Below are 23,746 nucleotides of genomic sequence, written 5' to 3' on the forward strand. Positions count from 1 at the left end.
AAAAGATGGACTTAATATTTACACAACATTCCATCCAAAAGCAGCAGAATATGCATTCTTTTCAAGTGGACATGGAATATTCTACAGGACATATCTCATGCTGGGTCACACAAAAAAAAGCCTAGGTAAATTTCAGAAAATTTGAAATCATATCAAGCATTATTTCTGACCACAATACCCTGGGATTATAAATCAACTACAAAACACACACACAAACACACACACACAAATCCATGAAGGCTAAACAATATGCTACTAAACAACTAATATATCACTGAAAAAGTCAAAGAGGAAATCAAAAATGCCTAGAGAAAAATGAAAATGAAAACATGATGATCCAAAACCTATGGGATGCAGCCAAAGAATTTCTAAGAGGGAAGTTTATAGCAATACAATCTTACCTCATGAATTAAGAAATATCTCCAATAAACAATTTAACCTTATATCTAAAGCAACTAGAAAAAGAACAAACAAAATGACAAAGATCAGAGCAGATATAAATCAAACAGAAATGAAGAAAATAATAGAAAAGATCAAAGAAACTAAAAGCTTGTTCTTTGAAAAGATCAACAAAATTGACACACTTTTGATTAGACTCATCAAGAAAAAAAAGAGTGCTCCAATAAATAAAATTAGAAATGACAAAGGAGAAGTTACAAACTGACACCACGGAATCATAAAAGTCTACAAATAGCCAATGCTGAAGAGGTTGGGAGAAGAAGCGAACCCTCCTACACATGGTGGAAATGTAAGTTAGGACAACCACTATGGAAAACAATATGAAGGTTTTCAGAAAGCTATATATAGAATTGCCATATGATCCAGAAAGCCCACTCCTGGGTATATACCTGGACAAAACAATGGGATAATTGCATCCCATTGTTCCTCACAGCACTATTCGCAATATCCAAAACTTGGAAAGAAGCTTAAGGTCCACCAACAGATGAATGGATTAAGAAGATGTGGTACATATATACAATAAAATACTACTCAGCCATAAGAAAACAAAATAATGCATTTGCAGCAACATGGCTGCAACTAGAGATTATCATACTAAATGAAGTAAGTCAGAAAGAGAAAGACAAATACAATATGATATCACATATGTGGAATCTAAAATCTGGCAAAAATGAACCTATCTACAAAATAAAAATAGACCCATGGTCCAGGAGAAGAGACTTTGATTGTCAAGGGGAGGGGGTGGGAGGGGGATGGACTGGGAGTTTGGGGGTAGTAGATGCAAACTATGACATTTAGAATGGATAGACAATGAGGTCCTACTATATGGCACAGGGAACCATGTCCAATCTCCTGGGATAAACCACTATGGAAAGGAATATTTAAAAGTAAAGAATGTATATACGTGTATAACTAAGTCACATTGCTGTACTAAAAATTAGCACGACATTGTAAATCAACTAAACTTTTTTTTTTCTTTTTTGCTATTTCTTGGGCTGCTCCCACAGCATATGGAGGTTCCCAGGCTAGGGGTCTAATCGGAACTATAGCCACCAGCCTACGCCAGAGCCACAGCAATGCAGGATCCGAGCCGCATCTGCAAACTACACCATAGCTCACAGCAATGCCAGATCCTTAACCCACTGAGGAAGGCCAGGGATCGAACCCGCAACCTCATGGTTCCTAGTCCGATTCGTTAATCACTGAACCACAACGGGAACTCCATTTTTTTTTTTTTTTTTTGCCATTTCTTAGGCCACTCCTACTGCCTATGGGGGTTCCCAGGCTAGGGGTCGAATTGGAGCTGTAGCCACCAGCCTACGCCAGAGCCACAGCAACGCAGGATCTGAGCTGCGTCTGCAACCTACACCACAGCTCACGGCAACACTGGATCCTCGACCCAACTAAACTTTAATTTAAAAAATAAAGGAAGTTCCCATTGTGGTGCAACAGAAACAAATCCAACTAGTATCCATTAGGATGGGGGTTCAATCCTTGGCCTCGCTCAGTGGGTAGGGGATCCAGCATTGCCATGAGCTGTGGTGTAGGTCACAGACGTGACTTGGATCCCATGTTGCTGTGGCCATGGTGTAGGCCAGCAACTGCAGCTCTTATTTGACCCCTAGCTTGGGAACTGCCATATGCCACAAGTTTGACCCTGAAAAAAAGAAAAAGAAAATAATAAGACTCAATGCTATGCTGCATACATGAAACCCACTTTAAATATATAGTCATAGCTGGGTTAAAAGTAAAAGAGTAAGAAAGATATTGCCATGAAATACTAACAAAAGAGAGTTAGAATAGATACATTATTTTCAAAAAAAGCAGACTTCAGAAAAGAGAATATTATCAGGAAGCACATTACATAATGATGAAGGAATTAATTATCCAAGAAGACATTACAATTCTCAATTTGTATGCATGTACCAAGAGTTTCAAATACAATGGGTCACAAACAGAGTTCTAAAAGGAGAAATAGAATAACATGGGGGTTAGGAGAACCAAACTTCCATGCATTCAAAAATCTACATATAAGTTATCATCAGCCTGTACCTGTAGTTCCTCTGTATCTGCAGTTCCACATACATGAACTCAACCAACCTTGGATTGTGTAGTGCTGTAGTGTTTACTATTGAAAAAAAAATCCATGTATAAGTGGTCTGGAGCAGTTCAAACCCACAGTGTTCAAGGGTAAACTATATTGCAAATGCAATAAAAATGAGAAAAGAACATATCAAAATTTCCAGGAAACAGTGTTTAAACAGATATTTAGAGCATTTGCTTATTTTAGAAAAGAAGGATTTTTTTTTTTTTGTCTTTTCTATGGCCACATGCATGGCATATGGAGGTTCCCAGGCTAAGGGTCTAATCAGAACTACAGCCACTGGCTGACGCCACAGCCACAGCAATGTGGGATCTGAGCCATGTCTGTGACCTACACCATAGCTCATGGCAATGCCGGATCCTTAACGCACTGAGTGAGGCCAGGGATTGAACCCGCAACCTCATGGTTCCTAGTTGGAGTCGTTAAGCACTGAGCCACGATGGGAATTCCTAGAACAGAAGGATTTAAAACCAGTAACCTAAGCCTCCACCTTATAAATCTAGGGGAAGAAGAGCAAATTAAATTCAAAGCAAGCAAAAAGAAAGAAATAATAAAAATTGGTACATAGCTGGAGGCAAGATGGTGGAAGACTGAGAGGACATGCTCACCCTATCCCACAAATACATCAAAAAAACACATCTACATGTAAAACGACTCTCACAGAACATCAACTGAATGCTGGCAGAACTTAAACCTCAAAAAAGGGCAAGAAACTCTTGACATAATGGGGTAAAAGAAAAGAAAAAAAAATAGAGAAAAGGAATCAGGATGGGACTAGCACTCCTGTGAAGGAGCTGTAAAAAAGAAAGGGAACTCACACCCTGGGAAACCACCTGACCAACGGAAATATCTCCAAGATGCGAGAAAAGTGCAGCAGCGGGTCTAGGAACCAAAAAGCAGAGTGAGAGATGCACAGCTCATCTGAACCACTGGCACAGACACCACAGCCTGAGACGCTCAGGTAGGGGCTGGGCGCTGAGACTTAGGCTCCAGAGGTCAGTCCTTGGAAGTGGGCTGGGGTCAGCAGTCAGAAGACAGCCTAAGGGACTAGAGAGCAGTGCATTGTGGGTGGGGGTAGCAGTATGCTAAGGGCTGGGGAGGAGAAAGCCATGAGAGGAAACCCAGGGGAAGGTCCAGATCTGCAGGAAATACAAGGCGCCATTGTTGGGTAGGGGAGAGGAGGAGGGTTAGGCCGCTATAGGAAACTCCTTGTGCCGCTTCAGTGTGCTTGCTTGCCCACTGGCTGGCAGACAGCAGAACGTCACCAGTGCAACCCGCCAGGCCTGACGTGCTTCGGACACCCACGCCCACCCATGCGGAGCCCCACCACCAGGCTCGCTGCACTCTACGTGCCCGCGCCCACCCGCAGGTAGCTGCCCTGCCAGGCCCACGACAGTCTATGCACCAGCGGTCACCCACGTGGAGCCACCCTGCCAGGCCCACCACGCTCTACACACCCAGGCACAGAGCCACCCCACCAGGCCCACTGCACTCTATGCACCTACAGGTGCCTGTGCGGAACCACCCCACCAGGCCCCCCACGCTCCAGGTACTCGCAAACTTGCGCAGAACTACCAGGCCCACCGTGCTCTATGCACCTGCTGTGTGGAGCCACCCCACCAGGCCTGCCACACTCTGCGTGCCAGTGCACACCTGCATGGAGCCGCCCCACCAGCCTGCCCTGGACTGCAAAAACTGCTGTTTAGCTTCCGCAAATTCACCTAAAAAGAAAAACACAGGCAATGAAGAAGCCCAGAAACCAATCCCAGTTAAAGCAACAGGAGAACTCACTTAATGTAGTCAACAATGAAACAGACCTCTGCAGTCTGACAGAATTTTAGTTCAAAAGGGAGATAGTGAAAATACTGAAGGAATTAAGAGAGGATATGAACAGTAATGCAGATTCCCTCAGAAAGGAACTAGAAAATATAAGGAGGAGCCAAGAAAAACTAGAAAATTCATTTGCAGAGATACACACTGAGCTAAAGGCAATAAAGGCCAGAATGAATAATGCAGAGGAAGGAATTAGTGATACAGAAGATGAGATAACGGAAATCACCCAAACAGGACAGCAGACAGAAAACCAAATGAAAAAACATGAAAGCAATATAAGAGACCCAGGGGATAACATAAAACAGGCCAATCTACAAATAATAGGAATTCCAGAAGGAGAAGAAAAAGAAAAAGGGATTGAAAATATATTTGAAGAAATTATGGCTGAAAACTTTCCAAATCTAAAGGATACTGATATCAAGATACAGGAAGCACAAGGGCCCCAAATAAGTGGACCCACACCAAGACATATTATAATAAAAATGGCAAAAGTTAAAGATAAAGAGAGGGTTCTAAAGGCAGCAAAAGAAAAGCAAAGCATTAATTATAAGGGAACCCCTCTAAGGCTATCAGCTGATTTCTCTGAAGAAACACTACAGGCCAGAAGGGAGTGGCAAGACATTTAAGGCACTGAAAGGAAAAAATCTGCAACCTAGAATAATCTATCCAGAAAAAATATCATTTAAAATAGAAGGGGAAATAAAGAATTCCTCCAACAAACAAAAGCTGAAGGAGTACAGCAATACAAAACCCATTCTAAAAGAAATACTGAAAGGGCTTCTCTAAGTTAAAAAAAAAAGGGGGGGAGAACTAGGATGGAGGAAACCACAATTGGAAAACAATCACTTAAATAAGCCAGCATACACATATAAACATGAAGATTTTAATTAAAAAAAAGACATCAGAATCATACAATGTGGGCAAAGGAAATAAGAAAAAATAGATTCTTTTTTTTTATTTTAATGATGTGTTTGAGCCTCTATGATTATCAGATATAGGAAGGGGTTAACATACTTAAAAAACAAGGCAACCGAACATTACATTCACAAAATCTGAAAAGAAAAGTACTCAAGCATAAAATAAATGGAAACCATGCAACCAAAAAAAGAAAGGAAGAATGGAGAATCATAGAATCAACTGGAAAACGAAGTTTAAAATGGCAATAAAGGAGTTCCCGTCATGGCTCAGTGGTTAACAAATCCGACTAGGAACCATGAGGTTGTGGGTTTGATCCCTGGCCTCACTCAGTGGGTTAAGGATCTGGCGTTGCCGTGAGCTGTGGTGTAGGTTGCAGATGCGGCTGGGATCCCGAGTTGCTGTGGCTCTGGTGTAGGCCTGCAGCTACAGTTCCAATTCGACCCGTAGCCTGGGAACCTCCATATGCCGCAGGAGCGGCCCAAGAAATGGCAACAACAACAACAAAAAAGGTCAAAATAAATAAATTTTTTTAAAAATGGCAATAAATAAATATCTATCAATTATCACCTTAAATGTCAATGGAATGAATGCTCCAATCAAAAGACACAGAGTGGCTGAGTGGATAAAAAAAGCAAAAACCTTCAATCTGCTGCCTACAATAAACCACCTTGGGGCAAAGGACACATATAGATTGAAGGAGAGGGGATGGGAAAAGATATTTCATGCCAACGGACAAGACAGAAAACTAGGAGTAGCAATACTCATATCAGACAAAATAGACTTTAAAATGAAGACCATAGAGAAAAACAAAGAAGGACGCTATTTAATGGTTAAAGGATCCATTCAAGAAGAGGATATTACAATCGTAAATATATATGCCCCTAATATAGGAGCACCCAGATATCTACAGCAAATACTAACAGACATAAAAGGAGAAATTGATGGGAATACAATCATAGTAGGAGACTTTAACACCCCACTCACATCAATGGACAAATACTCTAGGCAGAAATCAATAAAGCAACTGAGATCCTAAAGGAAACAATAGAAAAGTTAGACTTAATGGACATTTTTGGGACATTACATCCAAAAAAAATCAGGATACACATTCTTCTTTTTTTTAAATTTATTTATTTTTCCACTGTACAGCATGGGGACCAAGTTACACTTACATGTATACATTTTTTTTCCACCCTTTGTTCTGTTGCGATATAAGTATCTAGACATAGTTCTCAATGCTACTCAGCAGGATCTCATTGTAAATCCATTCCAAGTTGTATCTGATAACCCCAAGCTCCTGATCCCTCCCACTCCCTCCCTCTCCCCTCGGGTGGCCACAAGTCTATTCTCTAAGTCCATGATTTTCTTTTCTGTGAAAGGTTCATTCATGATGTATATTAGATTCCAATTATAAATGCTATCATATGGTATTTGTCTTTCTGACTTATTTCACTCAGTATGAGAGTCTCTAGTTCCATCCATGTTGCTGCAACTGGCATTATGTCATTCCTTTTTATGGCTGAGTAGTATTCCATTGTGTACATATACCACACCTTCCTAATCCAATCATCTGTTGATGGACATTTGGGTTGTTTCCATGTCTCAGATACTGTGAATACTGCTGCAATGAACATGTGCGGGCATGTGTATTTTTCAAGGAAACTTGTCTGGATATATGCCCAAGAGTGGGATTGTGGGGTGATATGGAAGTTCTGTGTATATATTTCTAAGGTATCTCCAAACTGTTCTTCATGGTGGCTGTACCAGTTTACATTCCCACAAGCAGTGCAGGAGGGTTCCCTTTTCTCCACAACCCCTCCAGCACTTGTTATCTGTGGACTTATTAATGATGGCCAATCTGACTGGTGTGAGGTGGTATCTCATGGTAGTTTCGATTTGCATTTCTCTTATAATCAGCAATGTTGAGCATTTTTTCATGTGTTTGTTGGCCATCTGTATATCTTCCTTGGAGAAATGTCTATTCAGGTCTTTTGCCCATTTTTCCATTGGGTGATTGGTTTTTTTGTTGTGGAGTTGTCTAAGTTGCTTGTATAATTTAGAGATTAGGCCCTTGTCAGTTGCATCATTTAAAACTATTTTCTCCCATTCTGTAAGTTGTCTTTTTGTTTTCTTTTTGGTTTCCTTTGCTGTGCAAAAGCTTGTCAGTTTGATTAGGTCCCATTGGTTTATTTTTGCTCTTAATTTCTGTTGCCTTGGGAGACTGACCTGAGAAAATATTCATGAGGTTGATGTCAGAGAGTGTTTTGCCTATATTCTCTTCTAGGAGTTTGATGGTGTCTTGTCTTATATTTAAGTCTTTCAGCCATTTGGAGTTTGTTTTTGTGCATGGTGTGAGGGTGTATTCTAATTTCATTGCTTTGCATGCAGCTGTCCAGGTTTCCCAGCAGGATACATATTCTTCTTAAGTGCACATGGAACATTCTCAAGAATTGATCACATATTAGGGCACAAAGCTAACCTCAACAAATTTAACAGTATAGAAATTATTTCAAGTATCTCCTCTGACCACAAAGGCATGAAACTAGAAATCAATCACAGGGAAAGAAATGAGAAAAAAACACACTACAAGGAGACTAAACAATATAAAAAAACCAATGGGTCAATGAGGAGATCAAGAAGGAAATTTTAAAAATACCTTAAGACAAAAGATAGTGAAGACACAATCACTCAAAATCTATGGGATGCCACAAAAGCAGTGCTCAGAGGGAAATTCATAGCAATACAGGCCTTCCTCAAGAAAGAAGAAAAATCTCAAATCGACAACTTAACCCACCACCTAGATGAATTAGAAAAAGAAGAACAAACAAAACATAAGGTCAGCCAAAGGAAAGAAATCATAAAGATCAAAGAGAAAACCGATAAATAGAGATTAAAAAAAATAGAAGAAATCAATAAAACCAAGAGCTGGTTCTTTGAAAGGTAAACAAAAAGACAAACCTCTGGCTAGACTCACCAAGAACAGGAGAGGAAAAAAACAAATAAACAAAATAAGAAATGAAAAAGGAGACGTAAGAACAGATACTACAGAAATACAAAAAACCATGGGAGAATACTATCAACAATTATATGCCAACAAATTTGACAACCTAGAAGAAATGGAAAACCTTCTAGACTTACAGCCTGCCAAAACTGAATCAAGAAGAAATAGATCAACTGAACAGACAGATCACTAGAAATTAAACTGAATATGTCATAAAAACACTCCCTACACAAATAAAAGTCCAAGCCCAGATGGCTTCACAGGCAAATTCTACCAAACATACAAATACGAACTTATATACCCATTCTCCTTAAACTTTTCCAAAAGGTTGAAGAAGAAGCAACACTCCCAAAGACATTCTATGGCACCACCATTACACTAATTCCAAAGCCAGACAAAGATACCACCAAAAAAGAAAACTCTCGACCAATATCTTTGATGAATATAGACGTAAAGATTTTCAACAAAGTTTTAGCCAACCAAATCCAACAACACGCAAAAAAGATCATACACCATGACCAGATGGAATTCATCCCAGGTGCACAAATATGGTTCCACGTATGCAAATCAATCAACCTCATATACCACATTAACAAAAGAAAAGTTAAAAACCATAGGATCATCTCAATAGATGCAAAGAAAGCATTTGATGAAGTCCAACATCCATTCATGATCAAAACTCCTACTAAAGTGGGTATAGGGGGAACATACCTTAACATAATAAAAACCATTTATGACAAACCCACAGCAAATATAATATTCAATGGAGAAAAGCTGAAAGCCTTCCCACTGAAATCTGGAATAAGACAGGGATGCCCACATTCACCATATATATAGAAAACCCTAAGGACTCAACCCAAAAACTACTTGAACTGATCAACAAATTCAACAAAGTAGTAGGATATAAGATGAACATTCAGAAATCAGTCGCATTTCTGTATACTAACAGTGAAATATTACAAAAGGAATACAAAAATACAATACCTCTTAAAATTGCACCCCCCAAAATCAAATACCTGGGTATATACCTGACCAAGGAGGTGAAAGACTTATATGCCGAGAACTATGAAACATTAATCAAATAAATTAAAGAAGATGTAAAGAAATGGAAAGATATTCTATGCTCCTGAGTTGGAAAAATTAATATTGTAAAAATGGCCATACTACCCAAAGCAATCTACAGATTCAGTGCAATCCCTATCAAATTACCTGTGTCATATTTCACAGAACTAGAACAAACAATCCAAAAATTTATATGGAACCACAAAAAGCCCAGAATTGCCAAAGCAATTCTGAAGAACAAAAACCAAGCAGGAGGTATAACTCTCCCAGATTTCAGGCAATATTACAAAGCCACAGTCATCAAGACAGGGTGGCACTGGTACCAAAACAGACATATAGACCAATGGAACAGAATAGAGAACCCAGAAATAAACTCAGACACCTATGGTCAATTAAGCTTTGACAAAGGATGCAAGAGCAAGAACAAAAAATGGGAAAAAAACAGTCTTTTCAGCAAGAATTGCTGGAAAACCAGGACGGCTGCATGCAAAGCAATGAAATTAGAACACACCCTCACACCATGCACAAAAACAAACTCCAAATGGCTGAAAGACTTAAATATAAGACAAGACACCATCAAACTCCTGGAAGAGAATATAGGCAAAACACTCTCTGACATCAACCTCATGAATATTTTCTCAGGTCAGTCTCCCAAGGCAACAGAAATTAAGAGCAAAAATAAACCAATGGGACCTAATCAAACTGACAAGCTTTTGCACAGCAAAGGAAACCAAAAAGAAAACAAAAAGACAACTTACAGAATGGGAGAAAATAGTTTTAAATGATGCAACTGACAAGGGCCTAATCTCTAAATTATACAAGCAACTTAGACAACTCCACAACAAAAAAACCAATCACCCAATGGAAAAATGGGCAAAAGACCTGAATAGACATTTCTCCAAGGAAGATATACAGATGGCCAACAAACACATGAAAAAATGCTCAACATTGCTGATTATAAGAGAAATGCAAATCGAAACTACCATGAGATACCACCTCACACCAGTCAGATTGGCCATCATTAATAAGTCCACAGATAACAAGTGCTGGAGGGGGTGTGGAAAAAAGGGAACCCTCCTGCATTGTTGGTGGGAACGTAAGCTGGCACAACCACCATGGAGGTAACTTAGAAAACTATACATAGAACTACCATATGATCAGCAACCACACTCTTGGGCATATATGCAGACAAAACTTTCCTTAAAAAAGATACATGCCCACACATGTTCATTGCAGCAGTATTCACAGTATCTGAGACATGGAAACAACCCAAATGTCCATCAACAGATGATTGGATTAGGAAGGTGTGGTATATGTACACAATGGAATACTACTCAGCCATAAAAAAGAATGACATAATGCCAGTTGCAGCAACATGGATGGAACTAGAGACTCTCATACTTAGTGAAGTAAGTCAGAAAGAGAAAAACAAATACCGTATTATATCACTTATATCTAGAATGTAATATACATCACGAATGAAACTTTCACAGAAAAGAAAATCATGGAGTTAGAGAATAGACTTGTGGTTGCCTAGGGGGAGGGGGAGGGAATGGGATGGATTGAGAACTTGGTGTTAATGGATGCAAACTGTTGCTTTTGGAATGGATTAGCAATGAGATTCTGCTGTGTAGCACTGAGAACTACGTCTAATCACTTATGATGGAGCATGTAATGTGAGAAAAAAGAATGTATACATATATGTGTAACTGGGTCACTATGCTGTATAGCTGAAGAAAAAAACTGTATTGGGGAAATAACAACAAAAATAATAATTAATAAAAAAGAAAAGAGGTACATAAATCATGAAATTGAAAATAGAAAAACAATAGAGGAAAACCAATATATCTAAAAGCTGATTCTTTGAAAAAAATGACAATTGACATACACCTTGCTCAGTAGGATTGACCAAGACAAAAAGAGAAATGGTACAAATGAACAATATCATGAATGAAAGAGGGGGTATCATTACTATCTGCATGAGCATTAAAAATGGTAATAAGCGAATGACATGAAGTCCATGCCCATAAATTCTACAACTTAGATGAAATTAACCAATTCTCTGCAAGACAGAAATTGCCAAAATTCATTGAAAGAGAAATGGGGAGTTCCCGTCGTGGCGCAGTGGTTAACGAATCCGACTAGGAACCATGAGGTTGTGGGTTTGATCCCTGACCTTGCTCAGTGGGTTGACGATCCGGCGTTACCGTGAGCTGTGGTGTAGGTTGCAGACGCGGCTCGGATCCAGCGTTGCTGTGGCTCTGGCATAGGCTGGTGGCTGCAGCTCTGATTCGACCCCTAGCCTGGGAACCTCCATATGCCGCGGTAGCGGCCCAAGAAATAGCAAAAAAAAAAAAAAAAAAGACCAAAAAAAAAGAAAGAAAAAGAAAAGAAAGAGAAATGGATAACCCAAATAATCTTAGACTAAGCAGATGAATTCTGAGAGACATTTAATGAAGAAATAAAGCTGTTCTACACAATCTCTTTCAGAAGACAGAAGCGGGAAAAGAATTCTCATTCATTTAAGTGAATCCAGCATGACCCTGTAACAAAACTGGTAAAAGACACTTAAAGGAAACGATAGACCAATAGCTCTCATGAGCAAAATCCTCAGTAAAATAGCAAACTGAATGCACTGCAATGACATGGAGTTCATCCCAGGGATGCAACCTAGTTCACACTAAAAAATCAAAATATAAATCACCAGGCCCAGATGAAGTCGCTGACGACTTCCATCAAACATTTAAGGACGAGATTATACCAATTCTCTACAATCTCTTCCAGAAGATAGAAACAGAGGAAATACTTGCTAATCTGTTCCATGACAGCCTCGCCCTAATACCCAAACCAAAGACATTACAAGAAAACTAACAGCCCAATATCTCTCATTGATGCAAATGCTAAAATTCTCAACAAAATATTAGCAAACTGAATCATTTGATGTATAAAAAGAATTATACACCACAACCAAGGGGGGGCTTATCCCAAGTATGCGAGGCTGATCCCATACTTGAAAATCAATGTAATGTAATGCAGTCTATCACATCAACAGGCTAAGGAAGACAAATCGCATGATCATATCAATAGATGCAGAAAAAGTATTTGACAAAATCCAACACCCATTATGATGAAAAATTCTCAGCAAACTTTAAATAGAGGAGAACTTCCTCAACTTGATAAAGAACAGCCGCCAAAAAACCTATAGATAATATCATACCTGGGCAAGATCCCACTTAAGATCAGGAGCAAGGCAAGGTTGTCCCCTCTCACCACTCTTTTTCAACATCATACTGGCAGTTCTACTAATATAATAGGACAAGAAAAAGAAATAAAACATACATATTTGGAAGTAAGAAATAAAATCATCCTTGTTCACAGATGACATGGTTGTAAAAAATATGAAAGAACTGAAAAAAATCTCCTGGAACTAACAAGAAATTATGGCAAGTATGCAGAATACAAAGTTAATATTAAAAAATACCAATTATTTTCCTATACACAAGCAATGAACAAGAGGACTTTGAAATTAAAAACACAACACCATTTACATAAGCACCCTAAGACAATGGAAAACTTCGATATAAATCTGATGAAATAAAACTTATATTTAAAGGCAGGACAGGAGTTCCTGTCATGGCGCAGTGGTTAACGAATCCGACTAGGAACCATGAGGTTGCGGGTTCAGTCCCTGCACTTGCTCAGTGGGTTAACGATCTGGCGTTGCCGTGAGCTGTGGTGTAGGTTGCAGACGCGGCTCAGATCCCGCGTTGCTATGACTCCGGGGTAGGCCAATGGCTACAGCTCGGATTAGACCCCTAGCCTGGGAACCTCCATATGCCGCAGGAGCGGCCCTAAGAAATAGCAAAAAGACAAAAAAAATAAAAAATAAAGGCAGGACAAGGAAAAAAATTAAACATAAAATTCTCACTGTGTGTCTGTTTGGGTCTCTTCCCTCCTACCCTAATGTGCAATGTATATCTGCATTACATGTTAACCAAACCTCCTCCAAGATGGAAATGCCTGCTCAGCCATAAAGGTCAATAAATTTTTTTCCTTTCTTCTTAATGTAACTTCTTAAAAGAATAGCATTTAGGTGTTTCCATCGCAGCTCTGCAGAAACGCGTCTGACTGGCATCCATGAGGATGCAGGTTCAATCCCTGGCCTTGTTCAGTGGGTCAAGGATCCGGCTTTGCTATGAGCTGTAGTGTAGGTTGCAGATGCGGCTCAGATCTGGTGTTGCTGTGGCTGTGATGTGAGCCAGTGGCTACAGCTCCGATTTGACCCCAAACCTGGGAACTTCCATAAGCCATGGGTGCGGCCCTAAAGAGACCAAAAAAAAAAAAAGAATAGCATTTATATAAAACATCAATATGTCATTTTAATATACAATCCTTTGTCTCAAAAATGTATATGACAGTGCCTTTGACTTCTAACAGGTGGAACAGTTCTCAGAACTTTCCAAGAGTCTGTCTCCTCTGTTATAAGCCTTAGTTTGGCCCAAATAAGATTCCCTTTTTACTTTCAAACTTGATTGTGAATTGAACTTTTATCAACATTTCCTCGGCATAACTGGCAGGATATCAGAGACACCTGGAGTCTACCCCAAACTGGCACGCAGTACCAGCATGGGCCCTTTGAGCCCCACCTACTTCTTGATATTCCTTAGGTGCTTTTTTGAGTCCTCCCGATATCCAGATGTAATTGCTTTATGTCCTGAATTTTAATCCAGCTGTTTTTCTTGGGATTTGAGCCCTGACAAGGTATCAGAACATTTGCTAGGAACCTAGGGCAGAACCTTGGAGTTAGTGGGCCTTTTCCAAAATTTTGGCCTAAATTGGAAAACAAGTTATTATACACAGTTTATATACAGTCTGTACAAATCATTTGCTAGCGAAATGAGAGGGTGCACCTGCTCAGCTCCAAAGAAAAAAGACATTTTCTCCTTCCAGCCACAAACATTCTCAGACAACTGAGACCCTAGCAGAAATATCTGAGGATCAATCCTTGTTATGTGCAGTGGTCCCACAGAGGATCCCACTACCACCATTAAGCAAATTCTGGTTACCAGGGGACACAGTAAGACTGGCCACCTACTGCTTTTAGCACCCAAGGCAATTTTAGCCTATCAGAGAGAGAAATCAAGATGTGTAAGAGTCAAATCAACCCAAGGGTAATCCTTGGGGAGCTAGACTCAGAAGCAGCATGCTTTCAGTCCATCACACTGCACTCAGAAAGTTGCTGAGATGATATCTGAATTAGGCTACCACATTAATAAATGGAAACCATGCCACAGGCACCAAATAACTCCCTGATTGACAGCCACTCGCTGGAACCCTAGCTGGCTTTCGGTACAACTGGAACAAAGTCAATGCTTGCAAGTACTCATCTTAACTCTTAAACGGCCAGAATGGAGCTCTTTGGACATTCCAAAACTGTATAGGAAGTCAACTTGATAAAATATCTTTTCAAAATTCTCACCCTGAGAAAACAAAAATATTCCTATCAGAAAGCTTGAAGTTGGGAGTTCACACTGTAGCTCAGCAGGTTACAAACCCAACTAGTATCCATGAAGATACGTGTTTGATCTCTGGCCTCGCTCAGTGGGTTAAGGATCCGATGCTGACGTGACCTGTGGTGTACGTCACAGACAAAGCTTGGATCCCTCATTGCTGTGGCTGTGGTGTAGGTGGGCAGCTGCAGCTCCAATTCAACCCCTAGCCTGGGAACTTCCATATGCCACAGGTGCAGCCCTAAAAAAAAAAAAAAAGAAAAGAAAGAAAGAAAGGAAGAAAAAAGCTTGAAGTCATAACTCTTACTATGTCCTTGAAATGTAAACACTGTCCACACTGCCTGTGACTATAGCATTGGCTCAGTTAGTAGAACCTAAAACTGAAAGGGAAAAAAAAGAGGGTAGTAGAAGCTTTTAAAGATATATATACATATATATAAATTTTATTGGAACTTCCCTTGTGGCTCACAGCGTAACTACTCAGTGTTGCTTCTACAGTGAAGGTGGTTCGACCCCCAGCTCGGGAATGTCCATATGCCACAGGGAAAAAAATTTTTTTTATTAAGCTATAGTTGACTTACAATGTTGTATTAATTTCTGCTGTACAGCAAAGTGACTGTTATAAATATATATTTATTCTTTTTCATATCTTTTTCCATTATGGTTTATCACAGGATGTTGAATATAGTTCCCTAAACAGTTCTCAGAGCTTTCCAAGATTCTATTTTTGAGGTTATAATCCTCAGTTTGCTTCAAATAAAATTTCCTTTTTTCTTCTTTACTTGAATGTTAATTGAACTTTTAGTGATAAGTCTAACAAAATATGCACAAGATCTATAAGAAAAACTACAAAACTCTGATGAAAGAATAACTAGATAAATGGAGAGATATTCCACATTTATGGATAGGATGACTCAATATTGCCAAGATGTCCCAATTTGATTTATAGAGTCAATGCAGTCCCAATCAAAATTTCAAGTTATTTTGTAGATATAAACAAACTGATCCTAAAGTTTATAAAAAGTCAAAAGACCCAGACTAGCTATTACAATGTTGGAAGAGAAGAATGAAGTCAGAAGACTAATGTTACCAAACTTTAAGACTTAAAGTTATGGTAATCAAGATAATGTGGTGGTGGTGAAAGAATAGACTAAAAGATCAGTGGAACAGAAGAGAGAGCTCAAAATGACCAACACAAATTAGATTAGTCAACTAATCTTTGACAAAGGAGCAAAGGTAACATAATGGAGAAATGACAAATTTTTCAATAAATGATGCTGAAACAAGTGAATGTACAATGCAAAAAAAAATCTATCTGGGAGTTCCTGTCATAGCTCAGTGGTTTACGAATCCGACTAGGAACAATGAGGTCGAGGGTTCGATCCCTTGCTTTGCTCAGTGGGTTAAGGATCAGCATAGCCGTGAGCTGTGGTGTAGGTAGCAGATGCGCTCGGATCCCGAGTTGCTGTGGCTCTGGTGTAGGCTGGCAGCTACAGCTCTGATTCGACCCCTAGCCTGGGAACCTCCATATGCCATGAGAACAGACCATGAAAAGGCAAAAAGACCAAAAACAAAAAATCTATCTGGACATTATAACCTTTACAAATATTAACTTAAAATAAATTGTAAACCTAAATGTAAAGTACAAAACTATAAAACTCCTAGGAGATAACATGGGAGAAAATCTAGATGATCTCAGGTTTGGTAATAGTTTTTTAGATATAACGCCAAAGATACGATCCATGCAAGAAATGATTAATAAGCTGGACTTCATTAAAATAAAAAGTTTCTGCTCTGCAAAAAGCACCAACTGGCAAGAAGATGAGAACACAAGCCATGGTCTAGGAGAAAATATGAGCCAGAGACATATCTGATAAAGGACTTATCCAAAATGTGTAAAGAACATTTAAAGCTCAACAATAAGAAGAACCCAAGTAAACATGGACAAAAGATCTGAATAGACACCTCACCAAAGAATATAAGGATATCAAAAGATACTCAACATCATATGTCATTAGGGAACTGCAAACTAGTACAGTGAAATACCACTACACACCTATGAAAATGACCAAAATCCAAAACACTGACAACAACAAATGCCAACCAGGGTGGGCAGCAACAGGAGTTCTCATTCCCTGGTGGTGAGAATGCAAAATGGTTCAGCCACTTGGAAGTTAGTTTGGCAATTTCTTACACAACTAGGTATAATCATGCCATATGACCCAGCAATCATGCACCTTAGTATTTACCCAAAGGAGCTGAAAAATGTATGTCCATACAAAAATTTGCACAGGGATGTTTATAGCAGCTTTATTCATAATATCCAAAGCTTGGAAATAACCAAGATGATCCTCAGTAGATGAATGGGTATATAAACTGGGGTACATTCAGACAATAGAATATTATTCAGTACCAAAAAGAAATGAGCTATTAAGCCATGAAAAACCATGGAGAAACTTAAATGCCTATTAGTAAGTTTAAAAAGCCAATCTGAAAGAGCTACATATTAAGAACTTAAGAAATTCAGAAATTTGTTTTTAAGCACCTATAGCTTGAACCCCTGTGAAAATTATTTATTATAATATGAATGCTGTGGATATGGCCTTACTTTGTTCTAATGAGGTTACTGAATGTTTTTTCCACTGAATTGAAGCCAGTTCTGCTACACACTACATCCTCACTTTTTCTTCTTCCTGGACTTGAACTTTTATTGCACAACCATCAGTTATTAAATATTTTAGCAGTAGCATACATGTTAATATGGACACATTGCTATGCATTTTTTATTCTTTTCTAATCATTACCAAATGTTTTTATTGGTATGAAAGTTGGAATTGTTCCTTTAGGTTTGACAAAAAATATATATATAAATGTTAAAGAAAATACATAAATGTCAAAGAAAAAAACACACCTGGATTCATAAAATTGCCCTAACTTGCTGATAACATTAGTCCTTTTTTCTCGCTGATCGAAACTTATGCTTTTTCCCGTTGCCATATAAAATAATCAGTGTTACAAAATATCAACCAAGAAAAGTGTGTATGTGTGTTTATGTAAGAATAAACTGAGGTTTCTAATTTAGTTCTAATTTCAGAAGTGTGCACACAAATTTTAAGCAAATCCATTGCTAGGACATGCATAGTTTGCATGATAATCATTTCCTTATTTGAGTTATGTGTATTTTCAGGTATTCCTTTTTCTTTCTTTCTCAGAAATAAATTCTGAGGATTAGACACCATTCTTTCATATTAATCATAGGCGCCATTTCCTAGTATTTGTTAGATTTTAGTTTCATTTACAAAAATTGTATATATACATGATAAAGTTAATTGTCTATCAGGATGCACAAAATGGGGGCCCACATTGAAAATCTAAACCTTAGTCAGCCTGCACTTATGGGACATACCATTGTCAAGGAAACTTAATATAGACCAATCAAAATCCTCCCACTCAGCTTTAACTAGCTTAATTTTTTTTTAAACAGGTACATCAATACTACGTTTAAGAAAAAAATGAAGTTTAATTAATTTGACCATTGTAGACAAAGTAAATATTTTACGCGTCTACTTTGATTTCCTCAGTAATTTGGACTGATTTTATTAACCAAAAATTTATCGCTAAGAGAACTAATAATGACACTATTTAGCTAGCTTACTTTAACCTAGAAAATAGGACCTGCCTTTGAGGAAAATCTCGGACCTCCTAGCCAATCATGTCCTGTTTCTATGTTGACTCGTGCCCGAAACCTCTAAGAATCCTATTCCACTGCTTGTTTCTAGAGGTAGATATTTTTAACGTTGTCTATATTTGCCTTTTCTAGTTATTTTATTACAAATATATAATACAATGGTTAAGTACTTTAATACGCATTTCTTTAAAAAAGTAAATTTACCTACCTAATCCCAATTTTATAACAACAAACGTAACGATAACTTCCCTTAAAGTTTCTAATATCCTGTCTACAGACAAATTTCCCCAATTGTTCCCAAATGGCTTGTTTTCTCCGAAGAGGATCATCGATGGAGGATCACACACTGAATTTGCAGTAATATCAGAGTTTAACCCATAACCTCTGGAGCTTTGGTAGAATCTGGGATCCACTTATGAGTACAGACCGTTGATAACGTCTTACTGCTCCCTAAATCGCCCGCGCCCCCCGCCCCCAGACCCATATTTGCAAGCACTTGCGGTGTTCATGGGAAATGTAGTCTTGAGCCGCACCGGTGGTCGCGCCGCATTCTGGGAATGGGCATCCCTGCGCTTGTGCAGTCAGCCCTACTTTCCTGCTTCCGCTGTCTGCCGTCTTGCGGGAGCGGAGGGTTCGCACTCAGGTGAGGAGGTTTCAGGTCTGGGCGTCCAGGCAGGAAGGGTAGGTTTGTGCCCACGGCCAGGTAATAGCAAGTCCCGGGAACCCCTCCTGCGCCACGGCTGGACTCCCTCCGCCTGTCCTCTATCCCGGCCAGGAGGTAGACCTGGGGAAGGCGCATGGGATCGGGCTTCAGGGGCGCAGGTGGAGCTGATGCCAGTCAGAGATGCTCGGCGCGGGCGGGGGTGTGGGAGCCGACCGCAGTCGGACCTGGGAAAAGCCCTTGCCAACGGCCGGAAGGGAATGCGCATTTATAATACTGGTTGTGAACCTGCCACAGAGCGCGCCCAGGCCCTGGGTCTGTGTTGAGCTCCCCAGCTTAGCAGCCAGAAGAAGCGAGGAAATGCCGCCTCTGTCACTTTGGCGTAAGTCAGCTTTCTCATCTAAAAATAAGGTTGTTAGTAACTGCTTAGTGGCATTGTTCAGAGAAAAGTCATCACCGTAATGCGTTTAGCCAAGTACTAGGTAATAAGCACTGTAAGTAGTACTTAATAAGCCAACCAATAATGTTGATTCATATTTAGGACACAGTTTGTTCTTTTCATTCAGTATTTAATCCTCACAACCACTCTATTTATAGGTATAAACATATCATTAAAAAAGAAAATGAGAGGAGTTCCTGTCCTGGCGCAGCAGAAACAATCAATCCGACTAGGAACCATAAGGCTGCATGTTCGATCCCTGGCCTCAGTCAGTGGGTTAAGGATCTCACGTTGCCATGAGCTGTGGTGTAGGTCACAGTCAGTGACTTGGAGCTGGTGTTGCTCTGGTTGTGGTGTAGGCCAGCAACTACAGCTCTGATTAGACCCCTAGCCTGGGAACCTCCATATGCTGCATGGGTGCAGCCCTAAAAAAAGACAAAAGACAAAAAAATTTTTAAAAAGAAAATGAGGAGTTCCTGTTGTGACTCAGTGGGTTAGGAACCCGACTAGCACCTGTGAGAATGTGGGTTTGATCCCTCCCTCAGAGCCTCCAGGTGATGCCATGAGCTGCCCCATAGGTCACAAATGCCGCTGTGGCATAGGCTGGCAGCGGAGGCTTTGTTTCAGTCCCTAGCCTGGGAACTTCCATATGCTGCAGGTGTGGCCCTGAAAAGAAAAGAGAAAAAGAAAATGGGCTCCTAGAGGGGTGAGACCCAAGGTCACAAAAGTGAGGAAGCTAGGATGTAAAAAAAAGATACGCTTTAGTCCCAGATTCAAGCTATTCCTAAGACCCTGCTTACCCAAAACCCAGCATTGCAACCATCACACCACTAGCAGAGTGACTTGCCCCCAGATCCCCAGGACTGTGATTGTAAAGTCAATGCGAACTAAATCCCACTCTGTAACAGGTATGTTTATTCTGGGATTTCTGGCCTGTCTCCAGAGCCTCTGGGTTAAGACTAAGGCTCCGAGCAGCTTCTGCACTGTCCATGCTGTCTTCTGTTTTCAGAATGCACAGTCTGATGTTCTAGTGCAGTGCTGTCCAATAGAAAGACGCGTGCCACGTATATAATCTTAAATGTTCTAGCAGCCACATTAAAAACTAAAACACATGAAATTAATTTTAAGAATATATTGTGTCTACCTCAAAAATGTATATCGAAAATGTTACTGGAGTTCCCATCGTGGCGCACAGAAATGAATCCGACTAAGAACCATGAGGTTGTGGGTTCGATCCCTGGCCTCCCTCAGTGGATTAAGGATCCAGCACTGCCGTGAGCTGTGGTGTAGGTCACAGATACAGCTCAGTTCTGGCATTGCTGTGTCTCTGGCATAGGCCGGCAGCTACAGCTCTGATTCGACCCCTAGCCTGGGAACCTCCATATGCCTCAGGTGCGGCTTAAAAAGACAAAAGACCAGAAATAAATAAATAAATAAATGTTATTTCAGGAATTCTCATCGTGGCTCAGTGGGTTAAGAACCCGGCTCATATCCATGAGGATGCAGGTTTGATCCCTAGCCTCATTCAGTGGGTCAAAGAATCCTGCGTTGCTGTGAGCTGTGGTGTAGGTCACTGATGTGTCTGGGATCTGGCATTGCCGTGGCTGTGGCATAGGCCGGCAACTGCTGCTCTGATTTGACCCCTCGCCTGGGAACTTGCATTTTAAAAAAAGGTTATTTCAGGAGTTCCCGTCATGGCGCAGTGGTTAACGAATCCGACTAGGAACCATGAGGTTGCGGGTTTGATCCCTGCCCTTGCTCAGTGGGTTAATGATCCGGCGTTGCCGTGAGCTGTGGTGTAGGTCGCAGACGCAGCTCGGATCCTGCGTTGCTGTGGCTCTGGTGTAGGCCAGTGGCTACAGCTCCGATTCAACCCCTAGCCTGGGAACCTCCATATACTGCTGGAGCGGCCCGAGAAATGGCAAAAAAGACAAAAAATAAAATAAATTTTTAAAAAAGGTTATTTCAGCATGTGGCAGTAGCCACATTTCAAGTGTTCAATAGTGGGATGTGGCTGGTGGCTACAGTAATGGATAGAACAGTTCTCATGAATTCCAAGAGGATTGGGTCTAAGGCCCTGCACTGGTGGTTCCCAACCAGGGTGATTTGGCATCCCAGAGGACCTTTGGAAATGTCAGGAAACAATCTTTGGGGTTGTCACGATTGGCACCTGGTGGGTAGAAGCCAGAAATGCAGCTTGACATCCTACAATGCACAGTATAGACCCCCACAACAAAGAGTTATCGAGCCCACAGTATCATTAGCACTGAAGCCAAGAAACCCTGCTCTATTTGAAAGTCTCCACTAAAGTGAATTTGTTTCCTAGGCTTAAGTCTCATCACCTCTGCAACAAAGCAGCTCATTCGTGGCAGGAAAGAGGGATCCCTGGGGACAGGAATCCCACCTGGAAGAATAGCCCTTCCCACAGAACTCGCCCTCATCAGAGCTTCAGAACTGATGCAGAAAAACCCCAAAAGGAGCAGGTTGTGATTTGCTCCACCAGAGGTAGTTCTTAATCATCTTACCTAGAGAGAGCCAAACTTGGTGATGTCACCACATCTAAAAACCATCACAGACTGTGTGACCGTGGAAACTGTGAATCAGTTTGCAGAAGGTGGTGAGCGGGGGCAAAAGGGATGGGTGACTGATAAGACGGCACAGGTAGAGCCACAGCCAGAGTCAAGGAAGTTCTATCTTCAGTCCTTTAAATAACCCCCTACTTTCTTCATTCTTCCCTCACTCTTTCCAGATTCTGAACCACTCTCACACCATATTCATCCCATGTGGCGTCTAGAGATGTGCTGAGGCCTCCTTTGTCCTGAACATTTAGAACCACAAAATGATAATATAGGGATGGATTTCTGTTTGACTCTTAAAACCTTAAAACAAAATATTGAGGAGTTCCCGTCGTGGCTCAGTGATTAACGAATCCGACTAGGAACCATGAGGTTGCAGGTTTGATCCTTGGCCTCACTCAGTGGGTTAAGGATCCAGCGTTGCCATGAGCTGTGGTGTAGGTTGCAGACGCGGCTCGGATCCCGCGTTGCTGTGGCTGTGGTGTAGGCTGGCAGCTACAGCTCTGATTCGACCCCTAGCCTGGGAAGCTCCATATGCCACAAGAAGCGGCCCTAGAAAAGGCAAAAGACAAAAATATATATATATTGAGCTTGAGCTGTATGTCCCCTGGTCCCCAGGACAAAGCTAGGACCAAAGCACAGTGCTGTTCATTCTGTCACAGGTAAGTCACTGAAAGTGTTTGATCAAAAGTCTTTTTGAGAAATGGTAAAAAGTTAGAAAAAAAAGGTTTTAAAATATTTTGTCATTAAGCATCTTTATGTTCACAGTTTTTTTGTTTGTTTGTTTTTTGGGGTTTTTTTGGTCTTTTGTCCTTTTAGGACCAAACCTGTGGCATATGGAAGTTCCCAGGCTAGGGGTCTAATCAGAGCTGTAGTCACCAGCCTATGCCACAGCCACAGCAATGCAAGATCCAAGCCGCATCTGCGACCTACACCACAGCTCACGGCAACACCGGATCCTTAACCCAATGAGCAAGGCCAGGGATCGAAACTGCATCCTCATGGTCGGATTTGTTTCTGCTGCGCCACGACAGGAACTCCCGTGTTCAGTTTTCTGTTGATTTCTAACTCAAGATGTCAATAATATTAATAGGATATTAATATTAATCTTCTGTTTTAACTTTTGTTAACTAGTCAGAGGGGACATACATTTTTGGAAATCAATAGGAAAATAATGTACTGTCACCCAGTGAAAAACAGCAAGGCTACAGCCATGTGATCATTCGGAGATGTACATACTCAGAGGGCTGTCTCTATGTGGTGCTTCCTGCCCATTCTCGGTGATCAACAGAACATTTTTCCACAGAGAGACCTGTTCCCCAACTGGTGTGATGCGAGTTTTTTTAGACAAGTGGAGGCAGAAGCTCACCAGATCTTTCCTGCCTCCTTCTCCCTGCTGCCAGCTTGGTCTTCACAGTTCTCTGCATTCTCCCAAGAGCAGCAGAAAATGAACATATCTCAGGTGAGTCGTTCATTGACATCTTTTTTAATAATG

The 23,746-nt window shown here is 40.5% G+C and overlaps 1 protein-coding gene across 1 annotated transcript in view; it reads left to right on the forward strand.

The window, feature by feature from the left end:
* Positions 1–23,746, forward strand: part of ZNF510 (zinc finger protein 510) — a 44,758-nt gene that overhangs the window by 3,234 nt on the left and 17,778 nt on the right. Inside the window, exons 2-4 of the mRNA XM_021064574.2 lie at positions 3,814–4,302; positions 19,157–19,218; positions 23,558–23,713. Coding sequence (XP_020920233.2) covers positions 3,814–4,302; positions 19,157–19,218; positions 23,558–23,713 — 707 coding nt within the window. The remainder of the gene's footprint in view (positions 1–3,813; positions 4,303–19,156; positions 19,219–23,557; positions 23,714–23,746) is intronic.

This window comes from Sus scrofa, chromosome 10 (assembly GCF_054392235.1).
Source record: "Sus scrofa isolate SSC_HxYL_T2T_F1_AM1 chromosome 10, Sscrofa_HxYL_maternal_Yorkshire_Landrace_v2.0, whole genome shotgun sequence".
Classification (NCBI taxonomy): domain Eukaryota; kingdom Metazoa; phylum Chordata; class Mammalia; order Artiodactyla; family Suidae; genus Sus; species Sus scrofa.